The sequence below is a fragment of the Furipterus horrens genome, unplaced genomic scaffold, assembly GCF_987537825.1.
Source record: "Furipterus horrens unplaced genomic scaffold, mFurHor1.1.pri manual_scaffold_1, whole genome shotgun sequence".
Taxonomy (NCBI): Eukaryota; Metazoa; Chordata; class Mammalia; order Chiroptera; family Furipteridae; genus Furipterus; species Furipterus horrens.
The window spans coordinates 214,422,072-214,437,629 of record NW_028327171.1 but is presented as its reverse complement, the minus strand read 5'-3'; the positions used below and the strand labels follow the sequence as shown (position 1 = coordinate 214,437,629).

Sequence of the window (15,558 nt, the reverse complement as noted above, 5' to 3'; positions counted from 1 at the left end):
GATTTGCCTATTGTGAACATTTCATATAAATGCAATCATAAAATATGTGGCCATTTGTGTCTGGCTTCTTTCCCTGAGCATAATATTTTCAAGGCTCATCCAAGTTGTAACATGTATTAGTGCCTCATTCATTTTTTTAAAAGCCTTTTGAAAGTTCCTATTTTCTACCTCAAATGAAATTCCATTTCTAAGAATTTATACTATGGAAATAATCAGAACTGCACAAAAGGATTTGTGTGCAAGTATACATTACAATATTATTTATGATAAGAAAAAAGTAAATGTTTAATATAAAGATTGTATACATAAACTTATACATTTATATGGTGGAATACTATGCAATATAAATAAATAAAAATTTGAAGGCTATTATAAGAGAAAAAGCTCATGTTAAGAAAGTTAAAAATTATATTTTAGAAAATGTACTTGATGGGACATAAACCAAAATATATTATCAGGTATATTGGGTAATAGAAATATGGATGGTTTCAAATCTCCTATTTGCAGTTATAGACTTCAATTTTTTTCTTCAATAACTTGAATGATCAAAAAAATAATTTGTCTTTGATAACATTTTTCTACTGGGAGAAAAAACTTGGCGTGTGAACAGAAAGGTACTTATAAATTCAGAGAACCTCATGTTTTCATTTTATATATATATAATTATATTATATACATGAAAATAAAAATAAGCCAATCAATAAGTTATTTCTAAAAGCTGTGAAAGCCCAGGCCAGGCCGCTCCGTGGGTGAGTGTTGTCCTGACGCACCAAGGCTGCGGGTTTGATCCCCAGTCAGGACACATACAAAAATCAGCTAGTGAGGCATCAGTAATTGGAACAATAAATTGATGTTCTCTCTCTCTCCCCCTTCCTCTCTGTAAGATCAATTTTTTAAAAAAGTTGTGGAAAACAGGAAAAAGGAAATAAATATAAAGTAGAAACTGAATTAGTAACAAATAAATGGGATAGATCAATAATCCAAGAACTGATTCTCTTAAAAAAACAACAACAGAAAACAGGGCTTATGAAATCTGACAAGAAAAACAAAGCTAAACAAATAAAATTAGAAATGCAAAGGGGGACCTGACCAGAGACACAGATGTTTAAAGTGTAAATAACACATGCTACTAAATTTGAAGGTGTGAAACAGCAGGAAAGTAAATTACAAAAATAGACTCAGGAAGTTAAAAAGCTCAAATAATCAAAAAACAAAAATAAGTCTTTCAGGCTTATGCACAGACTTACCTCCCTAAAGTGTCTTTATGACAGATAGTTTAAAGTTCTCTCCAACTTCCAAAAACAATCAATTCTACAGCTATATCAAATGTTCTAGGACACACAAAATCTTAAGTTACTAAATGAATTTTATGGGGCTATTTTAACTCTGAAATCAAAATACAACCAAGGCTCCCTTTCTACACCAAAGAAAACCACACACATGGACCAGAAATTTCCAAATACAAAATACAAATACCTAAAATCAAATTGGTCATCTAAGTTAATGCTCAAAACACTCCAATGAAATTCAACACCTATTTTCGTTAAAAACACTAAAAGCCACAAATCAAAGAATAATCATTTACATGTCTCTCCCAGCCACTACAAAAACAATAAAATTCACCCTGGCTGGTGTGGTTCAGTGGATTGTGCACCGGCCTGCAAGCCGAGGGGTTGCTGGTTCGATTCCTGGTCAGGCACAGGCCTGGGTTGTGGGCCGGGTCCCCAGTTGGGGGAGCGCACAAGAGACAACCACACATCGATGTTTCTCTTCCTCTCTTTCTCCCTCCCTTTCCCCCTCTCTAAAAATAAATATTTGTTTAAAAAACAATAAAATTCATGTAGAAAAAGTTGAAAATATTCCAAGTACAATGAAGACTAAAATAAGAGAAACCATCAGGAAAGGCTAACTCGATAAGCCACAGAGCAAAACCAAGAGCAGTTAGTTACATCAACCCAAAGTAGATATTTAAATGGAGGAAGGAAAATCCCATCAGTATCAGCAACAGCTATAATCAAACCATCAATCAATAAATAAAACAAAACCTGAAAATATCTGCAACTAACACTAACCCAAAATATCAGATCCTAAACATGAAGAAAATTAATCACCTCAACTGTTATAAAAGAATTTTTTTTTAAAACAGGGAGCATATTTTATTTCTAGATAAAATCGCTAAATAAAGAAAATGATGTTTTAATACTCCTTTCTTAATACTGAAGTCATACCTTATATAGGTAGGTTCTAAAGTCAGCCCCTGAAGGCAAAATTGTAAAGTCATAAAAGAAATGCTATATAGCCATTAAAAATATATATATGATGAACATTCAGATCAATCAACATGCGAAAATGATCACCATTAACTGTCAAGAGGAAAAAAATGTAAACACAAGAGGATCACTATGATCTCATGGTAGATGTGGGTGAAGAAATAGATATTTAGAAATATAAAGATAAAAACTCCCTAGAGTACACAGTTGCTACCTCTGGTGGTGAGGTCACATAATTTTATGCACTTAGAACTTCTGTAGAAAGTACAACAAAACTTTTATCAATGGAGGTGGAGCAGTTTAAAAGTAAAGAAGAAAAGAAATATACCAAAGTATCAACATTGTATGCCTTGAGGTGGCCTAATTATGGCTATTTTTAACTGCTTCAACATACTTTTCTGTATTTCCCAAATTTTCTACAATAATCATGGAAAACCAACCTCTGTGTAAAACTGTTAAATAAATGTAAAACGACAAGTTAATAAATTTCATTTGGACCCTCTTGTTCTTTTGTGCTTACAGGTGCCAAATTCTCAGTTAGGCTCCAACCACAGTATTATTTTCGGCATTAAATTCAAAATTTACCAGGAACCGTTTCCATCAGAGCAAAAAGGATAAAAGAAGTCCGAACTGTTCAAATTAAAAAGGAAAACCAGATGTCGTGAAGAATCAAGAAAAGTGTGCGTCCAGAGTCTTACCGTGAAGCTGTTGTTGACGTTTTTGGTGCTGGATTCAGCCACACTGGCATCTGTCAGGTCCACCTCATCAAATATGATCGACTGGGGAGAGACACAGGGACCACGGGCAGCATGAGGCTCAGGCACCCCGAAGCAGGCACGTTCCCTAGCCCTGGCCCAGTGCCGCGCCTCCCCCCCCCCCCCCCCACTGTCCTTGACCCCAGGCAAGCGCCCACAGAGGCCCGAGGCCCTGAAGCTGGAGGCTTGCTGACTAACAAATGCTGACTACATCCCCCCATCTGGCCACAGGCAGGGCTCCATGATTTTTATTTTTGATCCAGGGAGTTCATGAGTGATTGCACTGGTGGAGAAAGTAATAATAATACTGCAATTCTGTATTTATTTTCTGTAGTACCAGAGTTTCACTTCTAAATGTGAAACATGTCCTCAGGTGAGGTCTACCTGAGAGGACAGGGGGCAGGACTGAAGACCCTCTGTCCTCCTGGCTTTAGCTTCTCCAGTCGTCACATTTGGAAGAAAGGTCCCCACTAAAATAAATGATTTTAGGGGAAGAGAGATGGATCCAAAGAGAAGAAACCAGGCTGTGGAAGGAAACAAGGGAGTGAAGTGGGAGGAATCTAGTCCTAGAGGGAGACAGCCGGGCTCCAGAAGAAGGGCTGGGAATTCGGCCTGGGTACATCCACCTTTTCCTCCCCTCTGCCTCTGATTCCTGTCACATTCCCCTTCTCCTGTTACCTTACTGGCCCCTCTAAGAGGACTCCACAGGGAACCGCTGGAGGAAATGCTAACAACTCGGAAAACAGACTCAGCCTTTTAAGTAATCTCCCCAACCTCCACAGAACTAAAATAACTATAAGGGTTTGTGCTGGGTTTTGTTTTGTTTTTTAATGAGGGATATGATCAGAACCCTTTCTAAACAAGTTGTTCTGTTCAGGGATACATCTCAAAATGCAATGATTCAGATTCCAGGTTTTTCTTAACACCAAAATAAAAGTATTGACCGCAATACTGGTGTCCAGAATACCCAACACTAGCTGTGTAAGCACACGGGTGTCTGAGATGGGGAAGACCACGCTCTCTCTAAACATGGCAGTAACTCGGTGACGCCCCTCTTTCACAAGCACGTGCGTGGTGGTCCCAGCTCCAGTCTCACAGACAGGATGGCCCCCAGAAGCAAGGGTCTCAGCCGGAACGTCCAGCGATAAAGAGCTGCTGTTCACACACCGGGAAGCCCAGTGTTCAAAACCACTTTTCATTGGTTTCACAGGTGTATACTTACCTCCAAGCTCATCAGGTTGTATACATTAGGTACCTACAGCTTTCTGTATGCCAATTACACCTCAATAACACGTTTAAGAAGGCACTTCCATCCATACTGAGATGGATAAGCCTGTGACCCCTAATCTTTCCACAAGGAAGATATTCAGCTATATGACTACTTCTATGACATTTTCTCCTTCCCCACTGGTGACATGTTCCATTTTAAAAATAAATAAAAGCCAATGTTTATAAGCACTAAAACATGGGTTGAGACAAATAAAACCTAGCACCCTGGAGTATTATGAAACTCCAGAAGAAAACAGCTTTAAAACTCAAAGCTCTTCCCCAGACGGGGACCCAGCCCCCGAATCCCCCTGCGGGGGCCCGGCCATCCCCTCCCACGACGTTCCTGCACTGCCCCTCACCTTCGCGGTCTTTGCATAGTACAGTGTCCGCCCTCGCAGCTTGAAGTACCTCCTCTTGGACCTCTGGAACGAACTGTTCTGTTTGGTCAGCATTCCCTCTTTGATGACAGTCTGAAAGCACAGAAAGGAACTCATGAGCACGTGTTTCCACGACCCCCGCACGCGTCCACCCGAGCTGCACACTCAGTCTCCGTCTGCTGACAGCCTAGCAGGAAATACTTCTCACACTCTCCCCAGACCTTGACCTACGGACAGGCCAAACACGCTGCTGGGGGAGGGCTGCCACAATTCTCTGCGGGGCGATGGCATGCCTGAGCGAGGGGGTTTCAGAGGCCAAGGTGTGTCCTGGATATGCCCGGGGGAGCAGCAGAAAGGGACAGGCTAGAAGGACCACAGCAAGCGGCCCAGGGCCAGTACATTCTCCAACTTCTTCAGCATTCGGTATTTTTCAGCTATTCTTGGCTCCATATCCGTGTTCTCGGGCCTCCTGCCATTTCTCAGGATCCTGATGCCAAAACTGTCAACGTAGGTTGCTGTGGGGCCCAGCACAACTCCAGGCCTGCGCCCCACTCAGCCCTCAACCCCTCTTCACAGGCCGGGCATGTGCCAGACGGGGAGAGAGAAGCAGGTGGCCAAAGTCACTAAAACTCATCGTATCTTGTAAATCTGACTGGTCCACCGCAAAACAGAAGTTCTGTTAAGGGAATCAAGAGGCAGACAGCAGTCCACTAACCACATCTCAATGAAAGTGGGGGCGGGGCGGGGCTCCTCCCGAAGCTGCTTCCCCGCGCTTGTATCCCGTGTGCTGGCCACCCAGTGGGCCGAGCGGCCCAGCAGACTCTTAGGAGTTAAATGTCCAGGAACTACGAGTGGGTCACGGGCACATGGAACCACTTAGAGCCACTAACACAGTCGAGATTAATAAACAAGACGCACGAAACAAGAGCCTGCTCTCAGCACCCGCAGGGCGCGCTTCACCCCACCCACCAGAAACACCCGTCCCACACCCCGACTCCTCACAGCATGGGGGCAGAACGTACAAAACTACAGTTAAAGGGTGAGAGTATTGGTTCAGAGACACTGCTGTTTAATGATCTAATCCCACACCGCACTGACTTTAACTCTTTGTTAGAGTGGCACCAGGGGCCACTGCAGGTGACAAGAAACCAGACACGAAACCTCCCATCGCCCAAATGCGTCAGCAGGCGAGAGCCCTTCCGCCAGCCTACTCCTAACCAGGGAGGAGCGGCACTCGGGATGCGGTGCCCCTGCAGAAGGACGCTGAAGAAAGCCCCCTGCCCCCGACACACCACCCACACCTGGCCGTGCGACAGAGCCCCGACCTAAGCAGCGCCGCCGCCCAGGGTGTCCTGGGAATGCAGGCCGCGTGCTCCTCTCCTGCCCCCGCTACAGGACATCCCCTCTGTGAGCTCGCTGGGCACATGCTGGCTCTCAACCACAGGCCGGGGCTGACAGAAGCTGGGCCGCGGGGCCAGCCGACTGGTACGAACAGCAATGCTCTCCGACTCCCGAGAGAATCAGCCCCGGGGGGAAAACTATTGAGGACCCCACCTACTCAGTCTGTGATACACACCCGCCCCTTCTCTTGGGAGAGGCCACCCACCTGCTCTCACAAGTGATGGCGCCAGGAGAAGAGAGGAACACAACATCGTCACCCAGGGGTCAAGAGAAGGGGCACCAACCACCGTCCCACGGCCTGCAGCCTCCACCCTTACTGAACAGAGCCTGGCTTTCGGAGTGTGGGAATACGTGCTGCACCAGAACCAGGCTGGTCCCAGGCGGACAGAAAGCCCAACCTCCGATTCCAGTAGCTCCAGAGAGACCAGTCTATGCTGCGGAAAAACTCCCGGGCTGTTTCCCAGCCTTCCCTGCAGACCCACGTGCACATGGTGACGCTCATTTCAAGGTGCTCTTCAAAGACCCAGGACAGCCGGTCCGTGCACAGCAGCACAGAGCCACGGACGCCTGCACCCCATGGCAGGAGAGCCTTTCTTCGTGACCCCACAGGACTTGCTCTCAGGCAGGCGCGGGCACCGCTCCTCACCCACGTGTCCTCCTTACCTCTGCAGGGGAAGGACTCGCCTCCATCTCTTTCCTAAATGCAAATTAAAAAAAAAAAAAAAAAGACAACAAAACCAACCAGCACAGACCCAGAAAAGTTACATTATCTTGAAAAGATAAACGCCAGAGTCTTCTTCCTTGCATCTCCCGCTCCACATCTCACAGATTAAAAAAGCGTAATTCAAACACAAGCAACCACACACACAGACACAGACACACACACACACACATCTTTCAGAAAGCGGATGACAGCTGACCGCGGGCTACCCACGGAGAGCTGCTGTTCTATTTATAGCGCACGCACACTCAGAAAAAGACGGGTGGGTTTCAGCGGAAAGGCTGGAGAAGAGATAAAGGCAGCATTTCTTTGAAACTTTCTCAGAAACTGCATTTCTTCAGATTCACTGCTCATGAATACTATAGATATGTTGCAGAATATTTTTAAACACTCAGCCAAAAGCCATGAACTAAAAGTGATCAAGAAAATAACACCTCTGAATAATCTGCTATGTTTTGCATCAGGCAGCCCGTAACCGGCACCCACAGGAAACACTGCTCGGTGGCAGGGCTCCTTCTCAGCACCCGCAGGGCAGAGCACAGAGCCCCACACCCAGGTCTCAAGCGCAGCTCACGCAGGGCGCGCTGGGCGGCCAGGTCTCAGGACCTGTCCCATCCTCTGCACAAACAAGCGGGCCAACTCTGTGCTACAAGCAATCCAGGACACCTTCCGTACCACCAGGGACAAGGAAGGACGGATCTGTGACACACACAGGCACTGAGAGTCACACAGTCAGCAAGTGAGACTGTGCGCACCGGCCACCCTCCAAACAGAGAGGAAGCAGGGGCCCAGCTGGGTCCCAGCGCTGAAAGGCGGCAGGGTGCTCGGCCTGAGCCAGGCATGGCCCCCGGTGCCACAGCCGCCCACTGTCCAGGCGGACATGGGCCCGGCCAAGGAGAGACCGGCAAGTCACCTGCTGCAGAGGAAGCTCAGGAACAAAGAACCGAGGAAGGCAGCTCTGGAAATGCCCTTAAAAGAGGCTTCAACAAGGGGGCAGAAAAAGGCGAAAACGGGCCCTGGGAACCCTGGTCAAAACCACCCGCCCATGGGGCTGCCTGTCTCCAAGGGTCCATAGGCCCCGTCACCGGGCGAGGGTTGTGGGAATGCCCTCTCAGGAAAGGCAATGGGGGCCCCTTCCCTCAGCCGTCCCCTTCACCCCGCCACAACCACAGCACAGGCTCTGAGGACTAAGGGGACAGCTCAGACCAGGGAGGGCAGAGGACATGGGCACCCGGAGGGGAGCAATCCCCCCGAAAGGGAAGGCATCGATCACAGTGCAGGCCTCAGAAGATGAGCAGGGGGCGTGAAGCAGACCAGGAGGAGGGCCTGAAACCATCAGAGGCCACACAGCCCAGGAGGGCCAGGGAGGTGGGGGACCGGCCCCAATCACTGACAGCCGGGCCTGTGAGTCATGGGGCAAGGCGTGGGGTCGCCGATGTACACTTGAGAAAGATGATTTTGGTCACAGTGTGGAACAAAGAGGGAGGGGGTGAAACCTGGAGGCAGGAAGATCACTCCAGAAACTCATAAAAGAGCAGCCAGCAACAGCGAGCATCTGAGAGGAAGCGGGCGTGACACAGGCGCTCCAGTTAGGGAAGAGGACCCACCACTGACGGGGGCAAGGCGGCGGGACAGACGCCCAGGACGGCTCGGTGGGGCCCGTGCGGGAGGGTGTCGGCTTCGTCCTGGGCATCCTGGCTCTGAGGGCCTTGAGGACACGGGGCGGGCGAGCGGAGCGGAGAGCCAGCTGCAGACACGCGGTTGGGGGGATAAGAAAGTTTAACAGGGAGGCATCTCAAGGCAGTCCCTTTCAGAGAAGGTTCAGGATGGGAGGAGGCCCAGGGACCCAGCCAGAAACCCCAGAGCACCAACACCGATGTAGGGAGGAGACAGTCCGAAAAGGAGGACCAGAAGGGTGAGCAGACAAGCAGGGAGCAGAGGCGGCGGCATCGGGACGCGGGGACGCCCGATGGATGTCACGCACAGCGGCAAGGTTGTAACTGGGACTGGGCGGAGCCAGGAGGACCTGCCAGAGCAGAGTCCTGGCCCGGCCCGGGGCAAACCAGTCCAAGTGCACTGAATGGGCCACTTTCCGCAACCTGCACGTTAGTTGTTCACAAACATGGAATCGGGCTGCACAGACGGTACTTTAACCGCCTATTTTTCTGCCACGCTCTCCTGCCGGCACCCTTCCGTATCGGTGAACGCGTTTTGTCAGCTACAGAGCGTTTCGCTGTCCTCACGGCACTGCCAGGGCATCAGAGCGCTCCCGCTCTGCGCACCAGCACTGCGTCCCAGACGCCGCCTCCACGGGAGGCCTGCCCGCATCCGGAGCGATTCCTTACAGCGCTCGTCTAGAAGCAGAGCTCGGGGATCAGAGAAGCCCAGAAACGGTTCTGAAACGAAGGAGTGTGACAGCAGGAGTGCCACAGGTGAGGGGAGCAGAGCCAAGAGGACGGCGCAACGGTCCCTCCATCACGCGCCCCAGACAGAAGTCAGTCCCAGGCCGACTACAGATCCAGTGCAAACGGCAGCACCTGCTGTCTCAGCAGATGATTTACGAGAATTTCTTCACAAGTTTGGGACTGGGAAAAGTTTCTTAAACAGGATTTAAAAACTACTGTAAGACTACTAAAGCCAACCATGTCCCAACCGAGAAATGCTGCCCATGGGACACCTTAACAAAGAAAGAGAAGAGAGAAGCCGTGCTCTGCAGAAGACCCGGGAGATGAGGCCACCAGCCGGAGCCAGCATCCGCAATAGTCTAAGCACCTCTGAAGAAACCGGTCACAAAGAAGCAGCAGCTGTCTCAAGGAACAGTGGCAGACGCCGTGACCTGGAGTCAGCAGAACAGTGACGGAAGACGGTGAATCTGTCACAGGCTACACAGAAAGGAGCCCCGGGGGTGACGTCCTACACTTATGGTGTGTGTTGTTTAGTAAAAAATAAAAGAGAAAAGCAAAGTTAACCAATAAAAGGAGAAGTGAAATTCCAGCAGAGCTTTGCTGATGCTACCATGTCCCGTGCGTGTCAGTGTGGGAATCTCCACATCCTCCTGAGCAGCAGCTGCCGGGGGCGGGGGGGACACCCAGGGGCTGCAGGCAGGCCAGGTAATAAAACGGGGAGGGGGATAAAATAAAAGAAGAAAGGAGCGAACATTTAGTCAAATGTTCACTTCAGCCGTCTGTTTCTCCTTAAACTCTTTTAGTCCTTCAACAAAAACACAACACAGATCTCACTATGTTAGACAATACCATCCAAATTCACAAAGTCCAAAAAAGGTTGGGATATTAGCATAAAAAGTTAATATTCAAAAGAACTACTGCAACGTTTCAGTGGAAAGAAGCTAGAAAAATTACCTTAAATTTGCGCAGCACTTTTCATGAGCATTTTCATGCCTATTTGCCTTGTTAATAAAACAAACGCTTGTGGTCCATGAGACAGACACTAATACTCCAGTTCACAAACAAGAAGGCTGGTTACCAGGAGACTGAGTGATACGCACAAGGTTAACAGCTCACAGCAGACCACAGAAGAAATGCCAGGCGTCCCTACTCTGATCTCAAACCTTCTCCATGGGTTATAGTTTATGAACACCGTAACTCGTAAACAGAAAGGAATCAAAACATAATCTGTTCACAAAACATAGAGCACCTGCAACACATGCAAGGAACGACAGGTTATTTTAAACACTTCCTGAGACTCATCACGGGCACCACAAACACACCGGCCGCGTTTACCTTTGAACCCTCATGCCAGCTCTGGAGGTCTGCAGTGATACTCTCATTTTACAATTAGGGAATGGGGGCGGGCGGGGGGGAGGCAGGAGAATAAGGCGATTCATGCAAGGCCACATGGCCAATAAACGGAAGACCTGGACAGCCAGACCAAAAATATCTGTTGGCAAAAGGAAACCAGCATAAAAGCCTACTGATAAATCTGATTTAATTCAATAAGCAAAGGTAAACTCCTTCATCTCTTCAAAACACCGCCCACTGGTCTGTCCTGACTCAGAACTACCTGAAACTTACTGACAGCCTACGCACCGCTACCCGGTCTCATCACAGCCCATCAGGGCCGAGGAAGTCCGCACACCCAGAGCCTCAGCTGACCGCTGCGCACATCAGCGTCCTCACGGCACCAGCAGCGGAGGGAGGACCCAGGCAGCTGGGTGACTGCTCTGCTGGAGAAGTCCTCGCGGCTCGGCAGACCCAGGCCCCATCGGGTGCTGCCAATCTGACTCAAAAGCACTCACGGGAGGTTTTCCCTAAAGACCCACAGGACGAGGACTGCCCTTCTTGTCTTACCCATCGCGAGAACAGAATTTCCCTTCTCCCACGTCCCGGTTTGCCTCCTTCCCTGCAGGGCCACCAAGATTAAAGCTCCCATATCCCAAAGACTCTATGTCACTGAGAGGAGGGGAGATGCCTCATGCCTGTCCCCACTACGTGAGGAAGGGCAAGCAGAAAAGCCTAAGAGGGGCCCAAAATGTAATCCTCAAAAGAGCTGCTCCTAGATCTGCACTTCATTCTAAGTCCACAGCCACCATCCCTGAATCGGGGGACACCTGTTTTACTACTGAAGTCCCGCTGACTCTGTCCGCTCTTGGCTAACACGGTCTCAGCTCTGAGTGGGCCGGCTGTACCAAATGTAACCAGTCGGCACGGCCCTAACCCCACTCCCCCATCGTGGCCACGTGAGTCAGTCTCAGTCAAAGAGCCTAACAGATGTCCTGCTGGGGCGGGGGAGGTAGAGGAGTTGCTTCACTGATATGTGGGGTCGCGTGGCTTCAACTCCCCCTTGCTTCTTACCTTGAAGGTAGTCACTGTGTCTAGAGCTGTGGCAGCCACGCTGAGGCCGTGAGGTGGCAAAGCGGAAACAACCAGGGCTCTACTGGTGTCATCCATCTGCTACACGCACTCCTGTCCCATACAGGTGGGCTGGCTGGGTTAGCGTCGCTCAGTCACCATCTGTGGCCACTCCCATCATTAATGCCGGTGTCCCAGGGTTTAAGGGCTTTCCACAGCCGACCCCACCTCATCCATGCACACCTGCTGTAATGGAGGCATGGCAAACACCCCCATTTCACAGAAGTGGGGCAAGGAGAAGGGCAGGGTCAGCACCCACGGAGTGCCTACCAGACCAGGAACCTATTACCACCACTGCTTTGTTTAGGCTTCACCACCCTGTGAACAGGGACCTTCCCTGTCACTTATGCGGACACTGGGGACCAGGGAGGACCTCTGTCTACAGAGAAGGGACAGAAGTGGGGTTCAAACCCAGGTCTGTCTGATTTCAACTCTACAAGCTTCATTACCTCGTGGAAAAGAGAAACATACGCTTGGGAAAAGTCTTCAATTTTCTTGGCTTTTCCAAGTTAAGCAAGACTAACTATCCTCATAACTAGTCCTCCCCCTCTTCCGGGGTGAATGTGTGGACAAGGGCGCGGGCATCAAGACACAACCCGTCTCCACGACACGCTACGCGGGCCAGCCCCAAACCCCAGCAGCAGGCGCGACGTCCCAGATACACACACACACCCCGCAGTTCGGTTAAGGCGCCGAAGAGTCACCGAGCGTCTCGGAGCCTGCGCAGTAAAATCTGCCTCCCTCTGGACGGAGGCATGAAATGCACTCTTGTCTCGACAAATATTTATTGAACACTTAAGTGCCAGCACTGCTGGGAAATACGATGACGAAAGAGACGGGACCCTTGACCTTTAAGGAAAGTGCATGCTGGTAGAGAAATACTTTTACAAAGTACAAAATACCGTAAGAATTTGCTTTAAATACCAGAAAAAAAGTAGGGCTGGGGGTGGGGACAGATGAAACAAGAAAGGCACAACGCACAGACGACTGTTTAGACTGGGTGACTATTTCGACTCCTCTCCCTACGTTTGTGTAAGTTAGGAAATTTCCATTCCGTACAGAGGTGCGGCCAGCGTGTGCTGGCAGCTCAAAAGTGAATGAAACACACCGAGGCTTGCATGCAAGGCCTGAAGCTGCACTTCCCGATACCCCAGTTTCCTGATCTGCCCATCCCACCTCAGGGGGTGCCGTGCAGAGCAGAGCAATGGCCCATTCATGGCAGAGGGCTGCACAGATGTGAGGCAGGAGCATACCCATCGTCGCCCGCCTCCCCGGACATGCCCTCCCCCCGCTGTCTCCTGCCCGCTTTCAGACAGTAGGCGGAAATAGGAAAACGTCCCCTGTTAAACAGCCCACGTCCAGGCCGCTGTGCGCACTGGAGGCCACTCTTCCTTCCTTGAAGACACTGCCTGCACCCACCACTACACCCTGCCACGAGAGCCTTCCGGTGTGCTTTTAGTGCCTTAAAAATAAGTGGGTTATAGAACACAGAAATTATTTAATTAGCTGCTTTTCCAAACAATATACTGTGACCAAATCTGCTTTTATTTTGTGTTTTGTTTCTCTATAACCTATTTTTACTTCGTTTATTCCAATGCTTACGTGCCCTGAATAATCATGCACACATCTAGGAAACTGACAACATTTCATACATCAAACAGTTCCAGTGTCAGGCTAAAATATATCTCATTTATATCAAGACCTTGAACTCGGTGCTTAGATAAGTTTATAGATTATTTTCAACACAGGGATTAAAAGTCGAGACAAAGGAGAACATAGCTAAGATGTGCCATACAACGTATGTACACATTTATTAGGATGCTGTGAAATTTAAATCCAATAGTTTACAAGCCGTGCCCCTTTGTATCTGGCTCCTTAAGTTTAATTTGTTCTGATCTGAGAGTTGGAACTGTCTCCACTGTGGCTGAGGACGCTGCAGAGAGGGCAGCCTCTTCCCCACCTTCGGGGCAGAGCACAGCATCCCAAACCATCCTGTGCCACACCACTCTTACCGTCGGCCATCTTCAATTCAAGGCTAGAATGTCACGGCTTTGTTTTGTATAAAATAGTAACACTCATTTTAGAAAATGTAGGAAAACAGAAATAAAAATACCTTAAGTTGCACCACCCAGCACGATCCTTGCTATCAGTTTGGACACTTCCTCCGTCTCCCTTCCCACACACGGTGCTTGGTACCCAAGCGAGCGGCGCTCCGTAAGAGAATGCCTCTCCGTTTCCCCAACATTTCCAAAGCGCTGTCCACACCACTGCCTTGCTCAGTCACCTGCACGGCTGCATTAGGCGTGAGAGCAGGCACCCCGCCCCCCACACCCCAGCTGCGGGGCCTGGGGCTGCTGGGAGCCTCGGCCACCTGCCTCATGGCCGCTGTCACGCAGCCGCACGCAGCAGTGAAGGTGAAGTCAGACCGCCTCTGCTTGGTGCGCAGTGCAGGACCAGCCTACTGGCATTACCTCACTGACCCTCAAACTGCAGTGTCTCTGCATTTGCAACTTTTATATTTAAAGTTGCAGTAAACCTGTTGCCCATTATGCTTTTCACGTGTAAGATGATTTCCTCAGGATGGGGTCCCACCAGTGGAATTATGTGCCAAGAGGATGCACGTCCTTGGAATTTGTCATACACGTCATCAATCAGTTTCACAAATGGCTATGCCCGTGTGTGCTAGCTGAGGCTGAAGAAGCCGAAGAGTTTCTATAAGCAGCAGAGTTCCAGCTCCCACATACTGGTTAGATATAAAACCACACTTAAGACGATTAGATTCATACCTCAGCCCTGACAAACCTGGGTTTTACCTGCCCTCTTAAAACAAGTGTGTGCAAACCTTCAGCCACCACAGACAGGAAGGGGATAAAGACCAACTTCCCAGACTTCCTTTTCCCTCAGCTTCTGGACTACTACTAGCTCGTGTTTATCAAAGAAATCAAAATCAAATGGGAATGGATCTAATGTGGTATTGATTTCCCATTTTTCCAAAACATGAAAAGAGGAGAGTTCTCAAACATGAAACGGGGAGAGTTCTATGGCAGTGAAAATTCAGAAATGCTGATATTTCTTCTTAGCCTGCTTACTGTGTATGTGTCTCATAACCACACATATGAACGATTCTATTGAAAATCACTTTATGAACTCTACTGAGTCCCCTCCGAGATGGTCAAGATTACCAGCCAATCCTGATTAGCTCATTAGCTGATTTTAAGTATTGCAGGGTACATAGCTTGAGAGGCAGAATCCGGCTGAAAAAAAAGTGGCTCTCTTCAACAAATGGTGCTAAGACAATTGGATATGCACACGCAAAAGAATGAAGTTGGACCCTAACCTCATTTAATGTACAAAAATTAACTCAAAATGAATCAAAGACTAAATATTAGAGCTGTACCTATAAAACTCTTAGAGGAAAGTGTTGGAGTAAATCTTGACTTAGATTTGGCAATGATGTCTTAAATACGATACCAAAAGAACAATCAAAAAACAAAAGAAAGAAAATATATAAACTGGACTTGATCAAAATTTAAAGCTTCTGTGTATCAAGATAGTGAAATGACAACCCACAGAATGGAAGAAAATATTTGCAAGTGATATGTATAAGGGTCTAGTATCCAGACTATATAGAGAACTCTTACAACTCAACAGAAAGATAACCCGATGTAAAAATTGGCAAAGGCCCGGAACAGACATCTCTGCAAAGACAACATACGAACGGCCAACGTGCACGTGGAAAGATGCTCAGCACCATCGGTCATTAAGGAAATGCCAATCAATACATAGCATGGGATACCCCCTCACACCCATCAGGACAGCAATAACAATAATAATAACAGAAAACAAGTGTGAGCAAAGTGTGGCGAAACCGGAACCCGCAAACACTGCTGTAAAATG

General features: G+C 48.5%; 1 protein-coding gene across 1 annotated transcript in view; it reads right to left on the bottom strand.

Moving 5' to 3' along the window:
* DGKD (diacylglycerol kinase delta) overlaps nt 1-15,558 on the bottom strand; it is a 92,271-nt gene that overhangs the window by 64,545 nt on the left and 12,168 nt on the right. The window contains exons 2-3 of the mRNA XM_090285038.1: nt 4,654-4,764; nt 2,969-3,049 (exon numbers count right to left, since the gene is read on the bottom strand). Coding sequence (XP_090141164.1) covers nt 2,969-3,049; nt 4,654-4,764 — 192 coding nt within the window. The remainder of the gene's footprint in view (nt 1-2,968; nt 3,050-4,653; nt 4,765-15,558) is intronic.